At 39.4% G+C, this 26,328-nt stretch overlaps 1 protein-coding gene across 1 annotated transcript in view; it reads right to left on the reverse strand.

Annotated features, from left to right (window-relative positions):
- Nucleotides 1–936: 936 nt before the first annotated feature.
- The window catches only part of LOC150080727 (uncharacterized), a 269,174-nt gene continuing 243,782 nt past the window's right edge, over nucleotides 937–26,328 (reverse strand). Inside the window, exons 7-9 of the mRNA XM_090381152.1 lie at nucleotides 22,141–22,484; nucleotides 4,677–4,884; nucleotides 937–1,679 (exon numbers count right to left, since the gene is read on the reverse strand). Of these exons, the coding sequence (XP_090237278.1) occupies nucleotides 4,712–4,884; nucleotides 22,141–22,484 (517 nt within the window). The 3' untranslated portion in view covers nucleotides 937–1,679; nucleotides 4,677–4,711. The remainder of the gene's footprint in view (nucleotides 1,680–4,676; nucleotides 4,885–22,140; nucleotides 22,485–26,328) is intronic.

The raw sequence follows: 26,328 nt of genomic DNA on the forward strand, positions 1-26,328 counted from the left end.
GGAGGCAGATATTAAGCTTGAGCAAGAGCCGCAGAAGAAAAAAATTCTTCCCTCAAAATATATATATTTATTTTATTTTGTTTTGGCCGCGCTTTACTGAAGTTAAGATTTTTGACACCAGATGGCAGCACGGTATTGTACTGCTTATTTTAATGGAATGGATTTATCACAGACCTTAAAACATCTACTTTCACTTAGAAATTTGATCGGGAATAAAAGGTCAAACACAAGTACCACAAATTTAGCATCGACATATAGATAAAACACTATTTGTTCGACAAACAAAACTGATGTAAAAATACAAATAAAAACAAGACACTCCCACTGCATGCTCAAGTCTGCTCATGAATATCAAATATACAACAAAAATAAATATTTTAACCTCACTGTTAAATATTATTTGTTCATCTTAAATAGCTTAACATTCGTTTTCACCCACGGATGTTTGTGGCGCCATCTACCGGCGGGCATCAAGTTACAATGTTTTTTTTTTGTTTTCTTCGAAGGTAGCCCTTCGTAGCTGAAATTACATAAAAATTCATGGCAGTGTCCTTGAGCAGCAGCAGTACATCAACCTACCGCCAGATGGCAGTATTGGTCATTAGATTATACACTATCCTAATATCCGCCAAATCGCTGGCGATCGTTCAAAGATTTTTTTTTTTTTTAACGCTGAAAAACAAAAAAAACAACAACGTGTACATCTTAGCAATATTTCTTTCCGAAATCTATAATTAAGAAAATGTGAATTATCAATATTTGTTACGTATATTCGTTCGTATGAAAAATTAGAAAAAAAAATTCCTTTTTTTTTTTTCGTATTCTGATTGAGAGGGAACAAGGTTATTTTTTTTAAAGTATCTGATATAGATACAAAAAAAAAAAAAACTTAATATATCTTGAGAATATTCTGGTTTTGTACTCCAAGATGTCACTGAACGTATATATATATTTATAATATACATATAAAGGTGTGTGTTTGTGTATATATATATATATATAGGTAGGCGACCTTAGATTTGACTGGCCTTTGTCAAAAGCTGGATAAAGGGGGTCAAGTCGTCATTTCCCCCTTGTCCTGCTGATAAGAGACATACACAACATAATAATACTACACAGTTTTTGTCTTTGAAAGTCGTGCAAAAATGCACTTGTCAACAAGGAAGCCCTAGTTTGGAACACACCATTGTCAACAGGGGGCAGCACATTCTCATGCATTGTCAGTCCATCGCTGTCTGATTGAGGATACTCGTGAAGTGGGAGAGATAAAGGAGGGAGGGGGAAAAGCATGAATATTCAGGGCATACCTAAATAGAGGCTTCTGCACACTTGTCTTCCCGAAATTTCTTCGGGGCGTCAAACGATTGGTCACGAAATTGCAGGAGGGTGGGTGGTGACATCCAACTTGCCACTTGAACCCGTGTCATATGGTTGTAAAGAGGTGGAGCGTTCTTCCTAAGGGGAGGGGGCGCAATGCAAGCAGTCATTTCGAGATGAGGCTGTTTTGTGGTGTTGGATACTCCATCAGACGAATCTCGGCTTGTAGCCATGGATACACTTCAAAGATAAAGGGAAAAAAAATGCTGGCCTTGGTACTTCAGATTAAACCCTCTGATCGGTTGTTCTAGATACAGGAACTGCGGCTAGGGAGCTAGCACGAGAGTCTTGATATCGAATATCTGAAAGAAAAAATAATAAATAAATAGAAGAATTGGATTATATGTCTAGCTTAAAAACCAATAAGCATCAGATTACTCTACACTACAATGAACTACTAGCTGATTGTCTAGGCTATTTAAAGACGAAAGTTTTGGGAGTCTTTGTATCGTTAGCTAACCATCACCAAGAGCAAAATAAGATTGAGTTAGAGAGAGAATATTGATTATCTGTTTTGATAGAATAAGGGTTTTCCATTCTTCGCATGAACTGAAAGTAGATTCATTTTCTCTATAGATCAATGATAACCGTGTTTCTTTAGACTTTATCCAGTAGTCCTTCTGCATTTGAATCTCGTTGACAAAGAATACAACAATAGCATGTTTAATCTACAGAGAAAAAAAAAAATACAACATGGTCGTATTTGTTGCTATAGTGCTAGGATAGGTAGACACGTTGGGTTTTCCAATGCACGCCACAAAAAAAGCACGGCCCATTGTGAATTGAAAGCTGTTCTATTGACTACCGCCAGATATAGCTGTGCAAAGCCTTGAGCCATGCTAAAAATAGATTTTATTCTGCATAGAGAATCCTCTTAATAGCGACACTGTCTAAACTTGACATTCCTTCCTTTTGACACCATGGCCAAACTGACGATGCAACCATTCGAAAAACCCACAGATCTTGGATTTCTGACACTTTTTAAAATAAACGGTTGTTAATTAATTAATTAATTACCATTTATCTAAAAAAAAAATTGTTTCGAAGCAAATACACAGTACATTCAAAAGTTGAATGACAATCAAGGATTCTATTTCGAAAGAAATGCTGTTCAAAGAATATTCACTTATTTTCTGGGAAGAAGAGAAGAAAGATCATTTTGAATATACTGCGTATATAGAGAAATAGATATTATAGGTAGCCATATGCTTGCTTTTGGGAGATTTTATTCCCCAAAACACTTGTCTGTTCACTTAGATTCGATGCATTATTCACCAGTCGCAATGAATGTGTTAAATAGAAGCTACCATCATCCGCTTGCAATAATGAAAGACCAATAATCGTGAAACAGTCATCACAACGCAGCCCTGAATTTTAAATAAATGACAGATTCACCTTTTGCTTCTTCAGTGATCTTATTTGTATTAAATCGACTTATGGATAAATGTTTCATTTCTAATGTGACCATAACTCGTCTTGATGAAGAAAAGTTCGTCTTTGTCATTGGAGGAACCAAACTGTTCCTAAGACATAAACGAGTATAATTTTTCAAATTACTACTTCGTTTATTTGACAGTTTTAACACTACAAAAACATCTTGCTATTCTGACTTTCAAAACAATTATAACTCCTCTAAACTAGGACATTTTTTCAAATAGAATGGAATAATGTATATGCAGTCTATCAATTTTATTTATTTTCAGTGTCTTGCATATGCTCACTGATTTCCAAAGTATCGAGCTTTGAGATAGCATGGAAACCAGAGTGTTGCCTTGAGGCAACGATACAAAACAGACATTCAAAAATTCCGAAAGAGAGACTCTCAGTATATATTCATGATGAACAAATACTTTTAGAAGCATCATGTCTTTCGATCAGTTTCTAGTCCTAAAATAATTCACCCCATTGTAAGTCTTAATAAATTCGTTATTTTCGGTAATTAATAACAAAACTCAAGAAATTTTTGTTTTAATTAAGTAGACTACCACAGTTCAACCAGAATTCAGTCAACTTCCACGTTGAGACCCATTAGTAGCACGCAGAACATCAAGGCGATAGATGATTTCGTTCCAAACATTAAGAAGCATTATTGCCGTATATGGGGGATCATTAAGAAGTGCACAGGTTCCTCAATGAAAAGTTTCCTTCTCTTTGGATTGGACGAGATGGCCCTATTCCATGGCCTCCTCGCTCCCCCGCCTCTGGATTTCTTTTTATGTGGCTAGATAAAGGATAGAGTGTATGCAAAGAAGGTTAATCACATCACAGAATTAAAATACCGGATTGAAGAGACATTAGCTTCCATCATGCAAGACATGCTTCCTAATGTTTGGAACGAAATCATCTATCGCCTTGATGCTCTGCGTGCTATTAATGGGGGTCACGTGGGAGTTGACTGAACTATGGTAGTCTACTTAATAAAAATTTCTTGAGTTGTGGTATTAATTGCGAAATCCGTTTTAAGACAGCTCCTAAAATAACGAATTTATTAAGAGTTAAAATGGGGTGAATAATTTATTGACATTCTATATTTGTTGTTTCTACAGCAGCTTCATTTAATCTGAAACAAACATAGAGTTTCTGTTCCTCCATGAAAAACCGATCCTTACACTATAACCACTAATTCCGATACGCGATTTGTTTCTCTGGATAGAGAGAAACCCAAATAGCTTATACTTGTTTTATGGGTGCTTCGTTCATGTGAAAATACACAAAAGCCAGCTGTAAGTACGATGCCTTTCGAAACTGAACTACAATCAAAACTGTTTATACTAATGCTTATCTGGAATGTAATACTGATTTGGATTGCACAGATTGGGCTGCTGCCACTTCTCTTAGAAACAATACAAAGGAAAACTTTAAGAGCTTGTAGGTCACAAAGATGACATGAAGAATGGATTTCCTTTTCTCATGCCAGGGATCGTTTAATATAACCAAATCCATTACCGTAAAAAGCACCTCCAGAAGAGCAGAACATCTTCACTAGCTCCCCCCAGGAGTGGTTACATTACAAGGTTCGTTCCAAAATAATCTCCACTACTGCAAATTCCCAACAACAAATACAACCATCCCGCCCTTCGCATCATCGATTTCAAGAGCCTACAACTCATTTCTAGATTCCAATTCCTCAGGCCATGATGTCATTGCGTATGTGTTTAACATAATGACTAATATTTTAATACTTTAACATAATTGGAGTATTTATTCCTAAGAGCGTTTTAAATAAGCAAAATAAAATGTGCCCAGATTTGAGCAACAACAACAACAAGAGTTGCCTAGCAGCAATGCCGCTTACTTACCATTCTCCTCCACACCCTGTGTTTGTCAAGTGCCACTAATGCCTCTTCATGTGTAGCGATAAGTGATCGGACCGGGAAAACGACCTTTGACACAAGTGACATTTAAATGGTTTCTGGCCTGTGTGTTTCCGGTAGTGGCGAGTTAATTCGTCTGACCGAGCAAACTTCCACGTGCATCCCTCCCATGTGCACGTGTAAGGCTTTTCACCTGTTAAAAAAAAAAAAAAAAAAATGTATTTAGTACAGTTTAATAAGTGGTAGAAGTTTTAATATTGACACAAGTTGAAAGAAGCTAAAATTTTAATGTTAGTGCAAGTTGAAACAGGGCAAAGTTGTTTCAACTAATTACAAGTCTATTGATTGTGTCAATGGCAATAGAAGGGTGATATCGGTCATCCCCAGACAACGAACTAAGAGGGTTACGACTACCGTCTTAATTCACCTTCGAGACACGAGTTCACCCTCGCGTGGAAGCATCGATTTAGCGTTCCTCTCATCCTGCCGCCATTTGTGCGCGCATTTTCCTCGACACCCCGAGTTCGCTGGCCGACTGGGTCAGCAAGCTCGACGACGACCTTAAATCGGACCGACAGGTCGGTACAACCGGTAGCATCGTAGTCTCCGTGGACGTTTTCCCACACCTACAGCGCCGCCCACAAGGGGAAGAAGAGGGTTAAGGGAAAAAGACGAACCTCGTGACTGTCTAATAGGCAGGCTTGACAAGCCGTGATACGGCTGCTAATACACCCGAAGCAGGAAAAGCAGGTCTCAACCCAGGCCGGTGCCATATCGCCCCGGGTGGACTGACTCTCTACGGAGTCTGGTTTCTCACCACGTGCTCGGGGTCACATGGAGGAGAGCGCGTTCCCACGCGGGAATGTTAAAAGCCGTGTGCCAACAGCATCTTAGCTGCATTTTCTTCTTGTCCTTTCTGTCAGATGTCATCCTCCTTTCGGAGATACAACGAGGAAACTCGCGTCTTCTACACGTTGGAAGCTGCCACCGCATCCTCTTCCTGCTGCTAGAGGGCACCATCTAACGGGGACTGCGGGTTTCAGTTCACAAAATTGCCATAGTTCGACCGTCTGTCGCCAGGCGGCACATTGGTCGAGCTAGAGAAGAACACTTGTCGTTTGATTAGGATCTCCCTTTCGAATCCAGTTTAAATTCATTCGGTCAGCCTACATTCGCTATCCTCAACGGATCAAATATTCATGCGGGAAGAGGAGGCATTCTTCTCATCCTGCATCTCGCTCAATGGGACTCGGGCAGATGCTATTAGAGATAGGTATGGCCATTGAATGGAACTTGTAAAGTAGCCCTGACACCACGCCCTCTCTCTCTCTGCGCTCATGAAACCTTCCAACAGCTGTTACCTGCACAGAACACTTTAAACCAGCTGCATCATTAAAGGACATCATGCAGGTAGTTTAACTCAACAAAAAATGTTCCAGCGTCCTCGGTTGAACCCGTAACTCAATATAAAAATATTTATTATTAAGATTTTTACTTTTGTAAATCCTTTTCACCATTTAAATACATTTATTAAGAACCAATGAACTGATAATTTTGCTTGATACATTAAGTAGAGTGGAGTAGTATTCTTAATAAATTCCCACTTTTGTCTTTCATTCAACCCATTAATATTTTTTCCTGGGATCTGAATAAGTTCTTACTGGTGCTAATAATTGTACATATCTAGAAATGAGTTCTATGTGGATTAATAAATCGCACAAATATTTTTAAAACAGTAAAGGTCCCAAAGGAGAACCTTGTAGGACCCCAGTGACGTGTGAAACGATAATACTTTTTACCTTCAACGAGATAATTATTGTTTTAAACAACTCTTAATGATTCATACAGCGTAGAGGGTGTGTACTTATCACTTCTCTCGGGTGGCTTGAATTAACAGACTACAGAGGCAATCTTCCGAAAATACAATGAATTTAAATTTTGTGAATCATTATTGTAAAATAATAAGGTACTACGGTGCTTCGCCCACCCCCGCGCACGCTTTTCTACGTAAAATTAGAGGTATACGGAGTAAGTCAAATCTTTAATACGTAAAAGACACACCTGGGCATTTGTAGTGCGCGACATTCTCAAGGTCGAATAAACATCACGGTAAAACTCCAGAACGGTGTACACCCTCCAACATGGCGGCAAGCAAAACAGTGATTGACAGATGCCACTGGTTTCCCCGCCCCTGTCCTCCTAGGTTGATATGCCTAGGGTGTTTTTCTCCACATTTGCCGCTGTTTTTAAATCGGGAACTCGTTTTCCCATTTTAAAACAGCAGGATGGAGGGATAAACACCCTACCTAAGCTAAGCCCCCCCCCTCCTCAACGACACAAACAATCAGAAAACGGAGGTGCCTTCGCCTGTCTTTCATCGAAGTTCCTATACTGGACTTCAACCAACATCACTATGTAATTATTTACCTGAGTTCACATAGGTCACTTAGGAAAAGGCCTTTTGCTTCGGGTTCCCATAATGCATGAGAAATATTGTTGCATCCGAAAGAGCAGGACTAGAATATTCATTAATATACAAAAACGTTACAATGGAACATCAAATGTTAGACTGTGAATCACGTGCAAGAGGTTGGTGAACGTTATGGAGGCAGTTGTTAATAATTAATTGCATTAATAGTGACGTAATTGCCTCACCCTCTTCTCCCACTGGCTCGAATAAATATCACTAGGAGGAAAACTTTTTTAATGTATATATAGAAATGTAAAACAAAATCTGCTGCACTGTTTGCTATTCAGTTCCAATCTTTTCTGAATTACGGATTAGATTGAGTTGCTTAGATTCATTCGAGGTATGAACGCATTGTTGTAAAAGGTGGTTTGTATGGTCTAGAAAAATACTCGAGTTCATTAATGAGAACTACCTAATTATCACGCTTGGACAATTGCTGGTTAGTCGCAGGAGGTGAAGTATTGGAAGAATTACACTGACCTACGCAGAACTGAAATTCTGCACAAAGAGTAAACTTGACCATACCTTAACTTTCGTCTAGAGTATAAAAATAAAAAAATAACATTCTGTTTATACTCTGAGATAGTGGTGTAGGATCAGAAGAGGTAGAAAATCAATGGCTACAAGAATATTACTATATTTGGTAGTATTACGTGGATTCGAACTCGCAGTGTGTGTAATTCTATACTTTGACCATTCGGCTATGATCGAATCAAAAGAGGAACTTCATCCACAAATATTAAAGCGTAGCTAATCTATTTAAAAATGCTCGTATAAGCTGCATTTTAAAGGGACCAAAAGGTTACGAAGATTGTTCATATGTTCGGATTTTATACAATCTCCTTCTAAGAGTTTGGTGATGCAAATCAGGTTTCTCTTTCCTTCTCTGCCAGAGGATATGGTTCCCACACCTGGGATGGTGACTCCAAAACCTCTCTTAGCCCCTAAGAGAGGTTTTGGAGGAATCGCTCCAGGTGTGTTACCTCAGAAACCCCTCTTTGTTCGTTCGTTCGTTAACCTATTTTAAATTTATTTTGGAAACATAAAATTGCTTTACGCAGTTATGCCCTCGACTTCATCCAAAAGAGGGCAGTCAGGTTAATTAAGACCCACTCTTCTCATAGACGTTCCGTTTCTACTGCAAGCCTTTTCTGTAGATACTTCCATAGGCATTGTCATCTGTAATTCCTCCGCTCTTCTCCAAACACGTGTTGGAAGCAATTTGCATCTGTTCACTGCCAAACTCACAGAACTAATTCTTCTTCTACTTCTGTTCTTTCAAAACAAACCTTCCTTCGTACGTATTTCCCCAAAATTACAATCTAATGTCAGCGAGTACCTTCTGTCTTCTTGGCCTTCAACCCATGCTCTGTGCTAAGTACTACAGGTCCTAATACCTTTCGTGCATAGAATCACCCTAAAAAAAATATAAAGTCTTTAAATGTTCCCATTATCGCCGCAGCTTACCATTTCACCATAGAAAGACGTCAAATAATTTACCACTCCTCCTAATGCTATCTTCCAATGATGTACACACATTTTACGTGAATACAAAGAAGATGAAAGCGAATCAGATCGGACCCTTGTGTGTTGAATGTTGGAAAGCCTTAGATAACCCAGCTGATGTTGCTGCTGAATTGAATAGGTACTTCGTATCGGTGATTTCGAAATTACAGATGACTGTTTATTAGAAAAACTTTCGAGCCTAAAGGCAAGTAAGGCTCCTGGAGTTGATGGCATATACCTAGTAATTTTAAGGGAGGTGGCAAGAGAGTGTATTGACCCATTGAGGTTAATTATGAGAGCATCTTTGAACTCCGGAGAGATTCCTTTGGAATGGAGAGGTGCCACGTATCGCCAATGCATAAAGGCAGTTTTAATAGTGAAGTCGTTAACTATGAACCAATTAGTACTGTATCACTTCAGTGGTTGGAAAAATCATGGAGGCAGTGATCAAGAATGCAATCCAGGGAATATTTAGATAGAAATGGCATTCTGAAGGACACAAAGCATGGTCTTGTTAAGGGGAAAATCATGTTTAACTAACCTGCTAAGCTATTTTGACACATTTACTCATGAGCTGAATGTGTGGAACAATTTCGATATGGTTTATTTGGATTTTAGCAAGGCATTTGACTCATAAGAGGTTACTGCATAAGCTGGAACATGTTGGGATTACTGGTAGATTGGAGATGTATTATAAGGTTGCTGCAGAGCAGAAGGCTACGATTAATGGATATCCTGCAGATTGGTGTAACATCAGAAGTGAAGATATGCAAGGATCGGTTCTTGGATCATTACTGTTTCTGATTTTCCTAAACAACATCTGACGAAGAAATAGACGGCGTGATATAATGATCAGTGTCAATAGCGTTCCTTCAAGATGACTTGAATAGTCTTCAAGAATGGTCAGAAAAGAGGAAGTATGTTTTAATGCAGAAAAATGCAAAAATCTTATATTTGGGGAATATCGACCCCAAAATAACTATAGATTTGGTGGGGTCGAATTAAAAACTGCAGAGAAAGAAACGGGTTTTAGGACTTACGATTCTGGCAGATATGAAGTTCTCTGAGCAGTTTAAACAGTGGCCAAGAAAACCCTGTCGATGATTTATCGAACAATCACCAGTAGAGATAGGGAGGGTATAATGCAATTGTTAAGACTGTGTCTAAGTATGGAGACCACATCTGAAAAAAAAGACATTGGGCTACAGAACTTGGCAATTAGACACCTTACAGGGGACCTGGTTGAGGTTTATAAGGCTCTGAGAGGGATCAGAGAAATGTTCACTGTTAAAGAATTACAGAACATAGGGGCCATAAATTCAAATTACAGGGGAAGAGGTTTGGACTTCTAAACCTCTTCCCTTGAGTTTGGACTTCTAAACCTCTTCCCTTGAGTAAACAGTTTGGACTTCTAAACCTCTTCCCTTGAGCCAGCGAGTTGTTGATTACTTGAACAAGTTGCTTCCTTATGTAGTCGATTCCGACAGTTTGAAGAAATTCAAAGGTAAACTGGGTAGTTACCTAGGTGAGAAGGGAAACGCATAATTTGAATTTTATTATTATTTTCTTTTGACCGGTGCAGCAAAAACCCGTTGCCTTCTTATTCTTGTCCCTATATGGCTAATACTAACAGACATTTACTATATTTGTTGCGCCTTCAATTTAAGTGAATCTCTGCCATCACCATAAAAAAAATTCCAAATGTTTAGACTTCCAGAAACAGTTGTCTTTTAACGCATATTGCGATGAAAGATAATTGGTACACAGGATGGCATTATCTCTGTCAGATTACCGCATTGCGAGTGTGCTGCCCTCTCGAGGTGAGCGCAGGTCAACGCCCACACGGAGTTAGTGCGTGTAAAAAAATTATATCGGAATTCGATTGAGCCAGACTAAGGACTGCACAAACCATTGCTATACTTGTCCCACGGCAGACGCTGCTGTTTGTCCGGTCAGCGGGTACACCCTGCCTCCAGGGGGTCACCCGGGGGTCAACTGGTGCTGGTGAGAAGTAGACCATTTCTTCGGTCTCACAACCACTTCCTCCATTGTTTACTCTGCAGTGGTCATTTAAGAGTGGAAAATTTCGCCCTCTACGTTCCACCTCTAATCGGGGCTAGGCAGCCACGCCCGCCTGTAAACATCCCTCAGTCGAAAACGGGACACACTCACGCGTAAACATAGCTCGTCACGGCCAGCACGGCGTAGTTAAAGAGAAGGAAAGGACCTGGCGTTAGTTGGAGAAAAAGTCGGTCAACAATGGAAGGAAACGGGGTAACCGGGGGGTGGGGGAGGGGATAGTACTGCGATGAGCAATGAGAGGTGCTAAAAATGGCTCGAGGTATGTAGCAAAAGAGGGGGAAGAGAGAGAGAAAGATCTTTCAATGCGATTTAGTTTACACTGGCTGGCCATTATTTGGAGTTCACAATTAACATACAAAGCGTAAAATTATGGTGGTACACAAGCACGTCATGGCAATGGTAAAAAAAAAATCAACATCATTTTGGACGAAGAGAACAAAGTTGAAATAAAAGCATACAATGTACGGGGGCGTATAAAAGCATTTTTTACGCGTGATTGCTTTTGCCAGCAAAGTGGATTACTTTGGATTTTGCAACGTATGTAAATAAACTGTTCAGTGCGAATAATTACATTGAGCAGAACAAGCATTTTACCACTCGTTCATTACTCCGGATGACAGTTTCAGCATCGCAGTGATGGATGCCGACATTATCTTTGCCAGATAACAGCTGATGCTTATTATCCCCCCCCCCCTCACCACCTCTTTCAATCATCAACAACTGTATGCATTGAGACTGAATTCCTGTCCGGATACTATTGCTCTCCTAATAGTGGCACCACAAGGGGATAATCCGCTCTTGTCTTTGGTAATCTTTTCTTCGCTCTTGTTACTCGAAGAGTTATTAAAACGATACGTGATGACAGCGGGCAACGTAACAGATCATGACCTCAGCACGCGCACATACACACGATACGTGAAAAGATCGTATCTGCTTGGATGACACCGCTCATAGATGAGTTCACAACTAGCCACATGGAACGAAGATCCCGATAAGGGTAAGCCCAGCTTGCATTAGATCTCCAGCAACTGATTATTTCGTTGCTATGGTTATATGTCCTTTTGTTGTAGTCCATTCTTCTTTTATTTTCTTGGGGATTTGGTCAATCGGCTGTTCATCACCAACGAGGGCCACTGGCGTGCCTTCCGTGTTCCATCCATCAACCTTATGTCATGAAAGAAGCGCGTCCAGTCTTCTTCAGATAGTGACATTTGCTGATAAGGGGGAGGAGGTGTTTTAGGAAGTAGAGCTCCTTTTTTATGTTTTGCAATTTGTTCTCTAATTATAACTTCATGCGCCAACCTACATACCTTTAGTGGGGGGGGGGGAGGTTCACCAACACATAATTAGTATTCAAAGGGTTTTTACAAAAAAATCCAAAGAAGCATTCTTATTTTTGGCAGTGAGTTTCCAGCGAAATTTCCATTGCTTCATGAAATTGTTCACGTCACATCCGCTATTGTAAAACGGGAAGTTTCTTCTCTGGGTGTGGCTCATAGGAGGTTCGGGAAAGGGGTGGGTGGGGGAGGAAATCGCTTGGATTTCCTAATTGGATAAAAAGAATCAGACATTATGATGCCACAACAGAAGTTGTCGCTGAGCGTTATTGTAAAATCGCTGTACATTTGGCAGATTGCCAAGGCTGATAGTCATCGGGATGGACTTTCAGGGACCATTTGACACTGGTGAGCCTTGACATTACAGGGCAGGAGCGCACAGAGATAACCTTCGAGGGGTAATTTGCTGTTAACAGTACAAGTTGGCAAAAATGATGGACCAAACACTGAGGATATTAGCCTTAATGAAGGTGGGAAAGGAAATAAAGGTAAAAGAAGATTATTTCAGTACCTCAGAATGTAATTCCTTCATCAAACTTCCTCAACATTTCACAAATTATGCGTACAAATTTAAGAATCTTATGAAAACGCCGGAAGGGAGCGCCATCTATATGTACGTGTATGTATACATTTTTTTTTTACCAAACATCTCACTGCCCTCCTTCCCCCGGTCTCGTGTGACCTTTCCCTCGCAAATATACAGCGGTATGCAGGCTGTAATATCCGTGTTTTAGAATTACAATGCACGTTCTCCGCGCTGACCTACAGTCCTATATTGTCTGCGTCCGCCCTTTTACGGGGCATCACTTTCATTAGCCTTCAAGTTTGGGGTACTTATGACCTGCACGTGGGCATCTAGATGTTAATTTTTGTCTGGCGAGTGAAGCACGGGATGGAGAGCGAGAAACATAAATACCCGGCTACGGGGAGCGATTTTTGGCAGGTCGGAGTAAATGAACCCTTTAAATTCGGCTTGGGACGGCGTGTGTGGCCTTAACCTCCGTCTCCCGTCTTGAGAACTAATCCGAATTGCTGAGGCAAGAAGGTCTAATTACGGATATAAAACATGCGAAATTTGCAAAGAGGGATGTTCCGTTGTCTCGCTGTATATGATCTCTCTCTCTCTCTTTTACACACACTCTGAATGCCAATTGCTTGAATAAAAGGAGTTATAAAACCTCGTGGAGAAACTATTATTTTGCAATTCTGGATCCGCTGTGGTTAGAATGGTTTCAGGAATTTATAGTACTGCTGTCGATCAAGGGTCATTAAAAAAGTGGAGTCAAATCGATTATCCAAATTTGTCATCCTCAGTTATGTTCGGATAAATGACGTCTCAACTACCACTCAACCGCACCAAAAACAAATGCATTCCTTAGCTTCTCTAAGATTAACTATGCACCTCTTTCACAAATTCCCCAACAGGAATAAATGTTAATCTGCGTAGTCGAAGACAAACAGCATTAGGAACTTCCCATTGGGAGCAGATAATAAATGATGTCATTCCGACATTATTTACTTTATTTATAACGTCTAAACGATTCCATGGTAAGTAAGGATCTGTGATCCAGATGAGCAACAATGGCTTGTTTTTTCCGTGTTCTGCTTCGTCTGTAAACAGAGCAATTTCTTATGGAAATTTTTTCTGTCTCTCTGATTGCCCCACTCTATGACGATTGTTTATCTTCGACGATGCTAAAGTGATGAAATTTAGCATCGTATGACCCAGTAGAAACGGCTACTGTCTGATCTCCATTCAGAAAATCCACTACTCGTGGATTTACGTGTATCCATCAGGATAAGAGTTCATAAGTCGTGGTGTGGACTTTGATGAATGTCTAGTAAAAGATCCCACTGTGCGCATTGCGTAGCCTCCCACTGCTACTTCTTATATCCATTCTGTTTTACACCATATCTGACTGGCTTGATTGTCAAACAAGCCAGTGAGTAAGAACCAAACTGAAGACTTCTCTTCTAACATTCATTTGGTCATATTTCATTGTACACTGTTTCAAGATTATACGGATTCCTTGTACAATATTTAACTAATTTAGTCGCAGGTTGGAGAGTAAATCAAATCCATTCCAAATTGTCCTCGTGTAGCCTTTTTTGTTTCATAGACATATGTGAGTCAGTGAAATTCGGAGTGGTGTACGTCATTAATTAAAAAAATTGACTTACACATTCCTTAATCTTGCTTTCTTTTATTTTGCGAGTGAATAAAGTCATTAGTTCCAAGAATGACAACAGGGAGCAACGCTCATTAGGAACTGTTCAGAAAGAGTGGTGAAAGTCAGTGCTAAGTTATCCATCGCCATAACGGTGGTAGTTCTGATCATTGAGGAAATTATTTTCCAAAGGCAACTTTAAAGTTTAGTAAACCAACTTATGCCGTAATTTAAATTATTACTAATGGATCTTTTTTGGCTAACGTTGGTGACACTTATAGTATTTCGTCATTCAACTGGTTAAAGATGCAATGAATCGTCCTTTTGAGATTCTGTACAAGGATTTTCAAATCTAACTACAATTGTTGTCAATTATACCCGACAAAACAATCAGTCACGAAGTTGAAGAATGTGATGAAATTCTTTGCCATTTATTTCTCCTGTGCCACACCAACCGAGGAAGAGAAGATGAAGGGTCTTTAAACGTACATGAAGAAGAACAATTTATTACGTTGTGTTTTCCTTGTGAAAATGAATATAAGGCGTTTGTTTTCTTCATTCATTTTTTATAAACCTTAAATATGACAGTGGTGTAATCGGAAGAGAATTTTAGTGTCTTTTGTGATATAGTACTCTTTACAAAACAATGACATATCAGCTATTGCAGTAAGTATTCTGCTGACCAGACTACTTGACTAGATGCTTTTTCGGGAGCCGCAAAGTGGAACTTACATTCAGTAACGTAAACTTCATAACATAACCGGTGCATAGTGTTATTACTGCATTATGTATATAGGTTTAGTGAAGTATTTTTAATTATATTGAATTTGAACGGAAATCATGCCTTAGATTAGAGCAGCAAAGCTCAAGGTAGTGGGAGTGCCGTGGTTGTCCTCTGAATCAGGGCCTTATGAAATGTACTGCTTGTTTGATGTTTACGGAATCTGGAATGGGACATGATATTGACAAGGGGGGGGGGGAGTGTAAGAATATTATACGCCAACTCAGCGTTGTTATGATTGCTTGAAGAACAGGCTGGATGCCCTCAAAGGATTAAAATTGGGGATCCATCAAGCTCTCAGCTGCCCAGATCATCAGGCAACTCCCAAGGCAGAATGCGCTGGTCCAACAGGAGCTAGTTATTGTCGGTGACTGTACTGTCAGGGAAAGGGGAAATATATTGTGCGACAAAGGTATGTCTGCCAGGGGCAAAACTTGATGACGTGACGTTTTAGGGCAGATATCATCTTTCAAGGGGTATGGTGATTGATATGTTCTATACGTGGGCACTGCTGACTTGCTTAACAAAGTACAGGTCAATGTTGAAAAATTCTGCAATCCTGCCCAGACACGATAGGAAGAAATATATATACTGAGATTGTCAATCAATTCGGCCTTGGAAAAATTATTATCAATTTATTTTTCCGTTGAAGAGACACCCCTGGGATAGCCATTGGCTAGAAGGGTGAGAATTACATTCTAAGGTGTGAAGCGGACCCATGAGACATTCATCCCGAAAGGTTGAATACAGAATTTTGGAATACATGAGTAATTATGATTTTATAATAGAATATTATATTGTGCAAGGCTCATGGGTAGAAGTTTCTCAGCGTGGTGTGCACTTGTTAACAGGAGAGACTGCTTCTACAGGCATGTGATACACTTGCTGATGGTATCGAGGCAGTGTTGGGTGGATCAGAAAACTGCTAGCTTGGGAGATACACCTGAAATGCAAGGTGCCGAGGATTCATCATGGGACAAGTAAATATATGGGCTTGGTTAGGATAACTAAGAGTAAGAACAGGTACATGTTTACTTCAATGTACATCAATGCTAGTGGCATAGAAAATAAAGTTGAAGTGCTGGTCAAGACATCAAATGCAAATATTGTTGTGATGTCACACAGATATAAGGAACGTAGAATTCAAATTTGGGGAGTACAATGTGCACAGAAAGGATTTGTGTATGACGGTACCTGAACGTCAGTTCATCTTCGCCTTGGTACATTGTGATGGATAGAGAACTCTGTAAAAGGCCAGAAATGTGTGTAGTGTTATGTTGTTTCTGGCCTCTTTGTCACCAAGCAGGCGATCACCTGGAAAGCCTACCCAATGTCCGTCTACACCACGGGAAGGTGTTATGCTATTAAATAAGCAACACATAAAATCTAAGGCAGGGCATCCAGTTGACATGGATGGCCAGTGTAATTTTCAGTTCTAGGCAGATGAGCTCAGTTTGATGTGACATAAGCACTGGGAAAGCAAAAATGAGAGTTGGAGTATGTTATAGGCCTAATGAGTACAACGAACAACTATACAGAGAAAGTGGGCCAGTAAATCAGAATGTCTTATAATGGGGAATTTTAACTTTCGGGATATCGACTGGAACTTGTGCGTTGGTCACTCGCAAGACTTTTGTGGATTTATTGCTACAGCAGTACGTTTGAGGGGCCAACCAGAGGGAGTAATACTCTTGATCTGATTATCACCAATGATTATTCATGCATTAAGAATCTGTAGATAAAGGAACCACTAGGTGGCAGTGATCACAGTGTATTGATGTGGGATTTACTTAAAGATGTAACTACCGTCAAGGGAAGGGTTTTTGCTTTCGTAAAGGTGACTACGGTGGTCTCAGAGAGTTTTTAAATGCTACACAGTGAGACCAACAGCAAATTCTAAATGGGAATCATTCAAAGAATTAATCTTGGAAGCTACTAGGCTTTTCATACCAACTAAGAAATACCGTTCAAGGTTTAGTCCTAAATGGATGTCAGATGAACTAATGAGACATGTGGCAGAGAAGAAAAATGCATGGGATACATAAATTATCAAGCAACATAGAAGCATATGGTTGATATAAACTAGTTTGTAATCAAGTCACAAAGGAGGTTAGGCAAGCGAAGGCAGATTACAAGAAATCTTTGGCACAGGATGTTAAGACTACTTATATAAAGGGGATGAATCAGATTGGTTTACTTGACGATCCTGCTCAGATTGCTGACAAACTGAATGAATATTTTGCATCTACATTCACACATGAGGAATTCTTTAGGGAAGTGGGGGCCAGAAGTTTATCAAACTCTAACGGGGAGATAAATGACTTTATATGAAGTGAGAGGAAAGTAAAAGAAATTGAAGTTAAACTTAAAAAAATAGTGTGGGGCGTATAGGATCTATTCAAGTATATTAAGGGAAGCAAGCAAACCCTTATCCATAATTATGAGAACATCCTTGAATTCAGGGGTGGTACTGCGGACTGGAAATGTGCGAATGTACCTCCAATTCACAAAGGGGGATTCAAGGGTGACACACGTAATTAGCATTAGTAGAGGCATATGATGCAAGAAAGCAAGCTTATACAGCATCAGCCAAAAAAAAAAATAAATAAATAAAATCAAATCCCATTTCACCCATCCACTCGCTCTAAAAGTTTGTCCACTTCTTCCTTGAATTTATTTAAACTATCAACTTCCACAACGACAGATGGAAATTTGTTCTAGCAATCAACCACCCACTAGTCGATAACGGACCTGTCAGTTTAACTTCTGTTCCCGGGAAAATAATGGAGTCACTGGTTTAAAAAAAAGCAATGCAGGAATGCAGCCACACTGCAGTCATAGTATGGATCTGTTAAGGGACAATCTTCTCCGGTAAATCTGATACTATGGCGCAGTAACAAAGGAAATGGATACAAAAAATAATTTTGATATCACATGCTTGGACTTCAGAAAAGTTACACTGCTGTACAAATTGGACCAGTGTAGCATTAAGGGCAAGTTGCTGCTATGGATAATTATGGACTTCCATTAGTCGTTGTGGAAGTTGATAGTTTAAATAAATTCAACGAAGAACTAGACAAACTATTAAAGGGATGGTTGAGTGGTAATTAATGGACACTGTCCTTCGTGGAGTTCCCCAGGGTTCGGCCCATTGTTGTTTTCGATATTTATCAATGATATTGATGAAGGCATATCAGGCTTTATCTCTAAGTTTGCAGATTAAATTTTCTGTTTATACTCCGGCACGACAACCAAGTCAGTAGAGTTTACAATAAATCGTCAATTCAAATATTTATCGTATTTAGTAGTCAAGAGCTTGAATCCCGGTCCACTCAAGGAACTCGTGCTATGCACTCTCGCTCCTAACCACTCGGCTACGTTGGCAGGGAGGTTAATGACAGTATGCTACTGCAACAGGATGTAGAAAAGTTAGGCAGATGAGCTCAGATGTGGCAACTGAAGATTGACAAATGCAAAGTACTGTATATATGGGTAGAAGAGTAACGTACCAACTGTGTGGTATTACACTCAAGGTAGTAGAAAATGAAAAAGAACTGGGGATAATTGTACAGTTAGATACGAAGTTCTCTGATCAGTGCAGATAAGCTGCCAGGACAGCTCACGGAGTTTTTTTGTCAGTAGGGATGAGGAGGTGATTATGGCATTGGTCAGGCCACACCTTGAGTACTGCACACAGGTCTGGAGGCCTCATTTTAGGAAGGACAAAGGCATGCTCTTGCCAAGAAAGACATCGGTTCTGCAAATTGCAGCGTCTGGAGACTTGGCACCTACCAGGTGATCTTAATGCTGATGGGCTGCCTCCTCTTGCTCAAATCACAAATGAGGAGACATATTTAATTGAGGAAGGATGGTCGTAGAATAGATGTGCAGAGAAGTTTGCCTGTAGCCAGCGAGTGGTTGATTGCTGGAACAAACTTCCATCAGTCGTTGTGGAAGTTGATAGTTTAAATAAATTCAATGAAGAACTAGACAAACTATTGGAGGAAATGGGGAGGGTTTTTTGTGGCTGATGCTGTAGAAGCTTTCTTTCTTGTATCATATGTCTTTACTAAGAGATTTCATGGTTTCTTGTGATGGGATAGTAAAAACACTTTAAAGGGTATAAATCTTACTTGAACCACTGTTTCTTATCAGCTGATATATGCATGTAGTATAAACACATCTCTATTATTTAAGTTAAGTACAAATTTTATTCAATGGTACAATCCCTTGAATTGCCACTGAAAATCGCTATACTCTATGAATGGATCCAATTCATAATAGCCTAAGTGGTAGAAAATAATTAAAAGGATGCATACCTTCCAGAGTTTTCCCAAAAATACACGATAAAAGTTAAAGGGTTTCGAATTCTCTTGATAGGAACGTTAAAAAATATCGTTAAGAGTAACCTGACATTTAAACCGCTACTAAGTATTAATTTCTAAATAAATCTGAAACCTTGGATTTGTGTTTGTATGTTTAATGATTTAATTTGGTATTTCATGCTGTCATGACATGTATTTGATTATCCAGATTTGAATTTTTTCTAGTTTTCCTTGCCGGATAATCAAATCAATGTCATGACAGCATGAAATACCAAATTAAACCATTAAACATGCAAACACAAATCCAAGGTCTTAGATTTATTTAGAAAATAACAAATAGTAATGGGTTAAATGTCACGTTACTCTTAATGATATTTTCGATGAGGACTCGCGAACTCCACTGCTGGAAGAATAGGTGAAGTAAAAAGGGCCTCAGTTAAATTGGCACAATTTAAAGGTGAGGAAAAGCACGTTATAAACCCTAGTTTCTTGAATAATGATATCATTAACATATTTTGTAAATGAAAGGTTGATTGAGAGAATCCTTCACAGTTATTCTCTGGCTATTGATTGTTTATTAACAGAATGTAAGTTATGAAATTTTTCTTAGGATCTGAACTTTATAATTATTTACATTGCTTTTCAAGTTATTTGACTTCAGAAAGAAAAGACTGAAGGTTGACATTGTTGGATATCTTTACAAAAAATATAAAATTTAACATCAGCATAAAGAAGAATTTTTAATCCCCTTTTGCAAATGGGATTAATGTCAAATCGCTTACATATATGTCCCCAGGGCGGATACTCGTTAAAAATGTGACTGATCTCAGTAGGAAGGACAAAACGTTATTTCGAGTACAGTATTATTTAATTTGATAAAATTATTGAGAATATAGTCTAACACACAACTTAATCAGGGTTAGCGATCCCTTCTCACTAATTTCTAGCTTATTGAGGAATGGTTAATTAAATCAAATGCCTTGGACAGTATTAACTGCAAACAGGATAAATTATCAATCTAATATAATCTATCTTTTGCGAAACAAACGCTCACGCTGGGTTCCTTTTTTCCATCTGTACTGCCTGGGGACCAAGTTGCGCCTTCAAACTTCGATTTAAACACAACTTTCGTTACTTGATTATCATTACGGAACAGTATGATGGAACCAAATAGTTCCGAAACAGTGCCTTCGAGTTTTTAATGAATAATAGATTCACCTGGTTAATTATGACTCCTCTCTAACAGTCTCTGTCCACTCTCTGTCTCATAGACGTACTGTTTCTGCTGCATGCCTTTTCTATAGATACTTCCATGGGCACTGTTCTTCTGAATTGGCTTTTATAATTCCCAATGTCTCTTCCAAAGCAGTCCGAACACGTGCCGGAACCAGTCAACGTCCTTTTTACTGTCCAACTTCAAACTCACAGAACCAACTTTTCATCTTCCTCGTTTATTCATTCAATTTCCGTTTTATGGCACAACCTTCCTTCATACGTATTTCCTGAAAATTACAATCTACAGAAGTTCAAGTCTAATGTCAACAAGTATCTTCTCAATCTTCAACCCATGCACGAAGCACTATAGGTTCTAATATCTCTTGTGTTTGGGGGTTTCGTTAAAAAAAAAAACCTACTGGGTCATGTTGTTCGACTAAAGATGATATTTGTCACTTTAGGTCTATTCATGAATACATCATCTAGTTTCTTAAATGCTTAAGCCTACGGTCTGCCACTATCACAGGAAGGGTAACATTGCCTCCCCCTCCCAGGCAGAAAAACGAAAACGCAGTGCGAGCGTTATTTCTCAAACTATTTCAACACCTGCGCTGAAATAGTGCTCTGTTTTCTTACTTGACTAACTAATCTACCTATCAAAAATTGTAGATGATAATACAAACCCAGTATTGCTGTTCATCAAAAGGAAACTGCAGGGTTTTTTTTAGCATGCACAGGGTTTGCCGCAAACCATCAGACACTTTCTTTTTAATGTGTAACTCAACGAAATGCATAAAATCAGTCAGTAGGGTCCAAAAGTTAAGCTATGATCAAAAAACCAAAAGTATTGTATGGAATCCTATTAAAGCTTGTTGTCGAAGAATGGACAAGGCCCTATTATATCAATTTGAAAGAAAATACGCCATTATTTTCATGAAAAGCAATAACGACTACTCAAAATTGAGAATCCAGTATAATTCACATGTTTAACAGGGTCCTGAGGACCTTGAATAACCTTGCAATTTCATCTTGAAGGAATTCGTCAACCACCTGCCCTTCTACAGTTGGAGGAACGTTATGAATTCAGGGCCTACTGCTGCGCTGAAGAGTCATTTCCCTATAGTTTTTTTGCTGTTAGGATCAGATACAACCATTTGGTTGACTATGTTGTACTTGTCGATCCTTGAATGTGCCTCTCTGAGACACCCTTTCTGATATTATTGCTATAATCACGAAATCCCCATTCTGGCCACCTCAGTTTGAGATTCTACCAATGGACATAATCTCTCTGAATGTCTGTGTTTCAATTCGTTCTTTGAAAAAGTAATCATCCCCGCAGAACTGTAGCCTACAGAAAGAGAATCCTTAATTCAGTGCGTTGTATATCGCTTTAGATTAGAAATTAGCGTTGCTGTTTTAACACACACACTCTTAATTAAAAGAGGGGCAGCAGTGTACTTGCATGATATAAATGTATCGAAATTATCTGTTAATACTTAACATTTCATATTCTTTAACCCTAAACATACTTTTTTCTTTAATTTCGATATTTCTAGCGTACTCACCTGTGTGTGTTCTTTTGTGCGCTTTCAAGTGAGAGCTTTTAGTATAAACCTTTTCGCAACCTTCGAAGTCGCATTTGTGGACTTTTCGACGTCGGAGGTTCTCGGAGTATATATCCGTCGAAAGCGGGACGCCACCCCCGAGACCAGATGCTCCGTTCAGCATGGTGGCTCCATTGGCCAGCGGAGAGGCACCCAAAAGGGAAGACGTTGTCACCACCATCGATGGTGGGGACACCGAGGACGAGACGTGGCTATGAGCTGCCAGCATGCCTTTGTGAAGAACGCCATTCACTACGTGTGGCGTTGTATGTACCGGGGACTGTTTCTGGAAGTGCGTCATTGCACTGGAAAAAAAAAAAGTAATAAAATGTTTTAACTATGATAAAAATTTAACTATGATAACAAATATGTTCACTAGATGGCGCGTCATATAGAACTCATTTTAATTGCTGAATACACCACGAGATGGCACTGCTTACCACAAAGCATCGTGATTAAGCTAGTTTTAGTTAATTGGTCACTTAATTTTTAATGTTTTCCAAAAAAACAGAAAGATGGTAAAACATTTTAACCTTTATTCACTCAAATCTTACTCTTTGAATATGGACATCGTAGTTCTATGGTTACATTACTCTTATTTTTCTGTAGTGTCAACAAATAATTAGCGTATTGTATTTTGTAGATGGCGCTTGTGTATGTTTTAGTGTTGTTAAGAGAGAAAAAAAAAAAGGAAATCCAAGAAATCAACACTAGGTGTCGCTGCTGGTCGTAATCCGATAACTGTTGATCGAAGACTTATTTTTCCTGCTTAGCATCCATTTGGAAACTGTTGTTGTCTACCAGTGAATAGAAGGAGCCAAAACAACGTAAAGAATGCAAATGTAGACTTTAAGGAGACGTCACAGCATCTGTCCATGTGCCAACTTGTACTTCAATTGCAGACACACCCACGTTCGTGCATTTACAGCGAACTACTTCCTCACTGCGGCTTTCTACGTCATAGCGTGACAACAAAATTATCCGTTGTTACATGGATGTTCAGTACGGCACGCACGAAGCAACCTTTGGATGACACTAAAGTAAGGTTAGTGGAAGACGGAGCACAGCGCCATGGCCTTCTGTGTAGGGCATTACTGGTTCTGTCACATTCTTGGTAAAACGCGAAGTCCTTGTAGTTCTGACGCTTGAAATGTGTACGGGAATCGCATACAAAGTCTACACTAACAAATGACATCTACAGATTTGCCAAATGACCCTCTGAAATTGCGGGAGACTTCTCTCCTTGTAGATAGGAGTTTAGAAGGTTATTTGAATTATCATACAATTAGGTGGACAGTTCTGTTTTCTTAGAGAGAGAGACAATGCTTTGCTCATTTCTCTGAATAGTCATGGCGCTGACACCCTTCCATGCTGAAGAGGAAATGTCTCTTTGCAATAATAAATTTTCTGTTTATACTCTCAGAAGAGTTCACAAGAAACAGCACCGTATTTAATAGTCACGTAGGTTTGAACTAGGGACACTCAAAGCTGTATTTATGTACCCTATTCGGCTAAAATACTCCATATTTTTGATAAGTAGTGCACACATTACTAAACATCGAACTATATCTTATTGGAACAACGCTGACCTACCCCTATTTATATCCCAGTCTTGTCTCTTGGGGCAACTTGGCAAAAATTTTTCTATCGATGGACACGTCCATCAAGAAGCGATTGAGGGGAGTGTCAACGTAAGCCTTAATGGATGACTGTAGGCTACTCGAAGTATGTATAGTCAATGAGGGTAGCTTCGTGACCATCGAGGTCATTAGGTGCGGTATTTGAATGAATGTTAAAGGCGATGATAGGAGGGATAATAAAGATGAAATGGCAAGCCCCTGCAGCCTCGTGCACTACTAAATCTCTTAGCTGGCACGCCTTGGTTACAAAAGTGTAATAGGAACAAATATATACAAAAAAATGCAGGGTATAATAAGTCCGATATCGCCCCCTTGAGTAATAAATAAGATGGAGACAGTCCGTCTCCATCCGGGTTCTTTGGTAGATTTTTCTTCGAGAACATTACTTGCGCTTAATCTTAGGACTTAAGAATACGAGGAACTGATTATCGGTGTAGAGAAGGGGGGTTAAACAATCGAACGTGCGAGACAGAGCTATAGAAGGGAGGGGTAATGCATTTAACCGGTTTGTCGATGTCCGATTTAAATAATCCCAATTACGCATTTAGATATAGCGATAAACAGCGCACAGTAGGAGACTTTGATGTGTTTGAAATTATAACCCGTAGCCAACCCCTGTCTGTGAGTTCCTAATTCTTCGAGCGCCCTCACGGTTAGAAGTGTTAATGAACACTTATTTATGAGTTGAGATGTCGCACCAGACAAGAGGATATGTAGAAGAGGGACACATTTACACCTTCAGAGAGAGAGAGAAGCGCCTGTGGAGAGTATCGCTGAAATTCCCCTCAAGCCTCAACGATATTGTGTTTGGTTGTTTTGTAAAATGTGGTTCGTTTAAGGCAGAGCTTCCCAAACATTTGTTCTTTCGTCCCCAGCATCTTCAGGGACAAGTACAAATAAACAGATTTTTACATAAGGGTGCCTTCACATTGCCAACGATGTCACCTTGTAGCTGACTTAGTTTTAAAACGCATGAGAAAACGTTATGGACTAGAAAGTGGAAAGATGAATTTATTATTTCTTTGTATACGCCTGTGTATATGTTTTTCCCTTAAAGAAATTACCATAAATCTGATTAACCGTTAGGATCAGTAAATAATACAATATTCTTTTTATTACACATATAAGGGCCGGCTCTAAGTATAAAGCAGTATGCTGACATGACTCAAACACTACTTAGGAGTTTTCTGCGTAAAGCGCCTATGTCTTTTCCCTGTCTGTTTGTCCGTCCACATGCAACAACTGACTCCTAGTAGATGGATTAATGACAAATATTTCTAAAAGACCGAAAAATTTTATTTTTGGATCATACTAAATTTCACTAAAATCGGACCAATAGGAACTTGTCAGTTCTTTTAAATAAAATTTCGAGTTGTCTCCTAAATAAATAGAAGTGTTTTCGATGTTCGGCATTACTTGATAAGCAAAAAATCAGATCTTCAGCTTACGTTCTGTTAGTCCCCTGATAAGGTTTAAAAAAACCATTAAACGCGAAATTTCAAACGATTTAGGTGCATATATTTCTGCCTACTGTACGTATGAATAGTTTTAAAAATATATGTATATTAGATAATATTTTGCATTCTCTAGTGGCTTTGACAACGCCAATTTTAAAACTGAATGTTGATAAATTCTGTGCCCGCCAGTGTAAAGGTACCCTCATTACCTACGAATATGCATACTTTTATAAATTATATATATTTAATATCAAAGGCTGAATTGAAATATGCTTTGTACCTGGATTAGTGTGATGCTAGCTAGTGCTTTATAAAAACGACACGCCTCCTAAAAAAAAAAAAAGTTCCTCCCCGGGGGTGGAAGCCCACACTTTGGAAATCGGCAGACGGCAGCCGAATAGCTAATTTCGAAGTCGTTGGGTTTTAAGTACTGATGGGCATAATCAAATGATTAAAAATAGATGATTTCAGTAATCGATTATATGTAAATTAGTTGATTACGAAATCAACAAACAATATTGTTCGGGACTGTATAACGACTAAACTCGTGGGGGGGGGGGGAGAAATACTATCTAGCCCCTTCATCGCCCTCATTACCACTAGTAATCCAAAATCTGAATTTCCTGGTATACGCCGACGGCCTAAAGATACTCACGCCAATTAAGGCACACCAAGACCTCGACCAAATCTCAGAAGAACTAACACCCACTCTCTACCTAAAAGTAAAAAAGTAAAGTGCAGCCATTATCAACCCACTGCAGGATGGAAGCCTCCTCAACAATTCATGCTGAGGGAAATGGACCATAATCTGCCACGCTGGTCCAGTACGGGTTGGCAGATCGACCGAATTCAGCAGTTCAGGGGCTTGAACTCCGGTCTACTCAAAGAGCGTGTGCTACTGCACTCCCGCTCCTGCCCACCCGGCTACGGAGGCCGTTACTTCAAGCAATTTGGTCTACGCAGCAATCCTGAGAAGTCAGAAACCATGGTTTTCTCGCTGAAACGAAACCCAACAAAAATCCATTCAGCCCTCGATGGATCCCGATTGTTAG

The sequence above is a fragment of the Mastigoproctus giganteus genome, chromosome 9 (genome assembly GCF_048544385.1).
Source record: "Mastigoproctus giganteus isolate SK-2022 chromosome 9, ASM4854438v1, whole genome shotgun sequence".
Taxonomy (NCBI): domain Eukaryota; kingdom Metazoa; phylum Arthropoda; class Arachnida; order Uropygi; family Thelyphonidae; genus Mastigoproctus; species Mastigoproctus giganteus.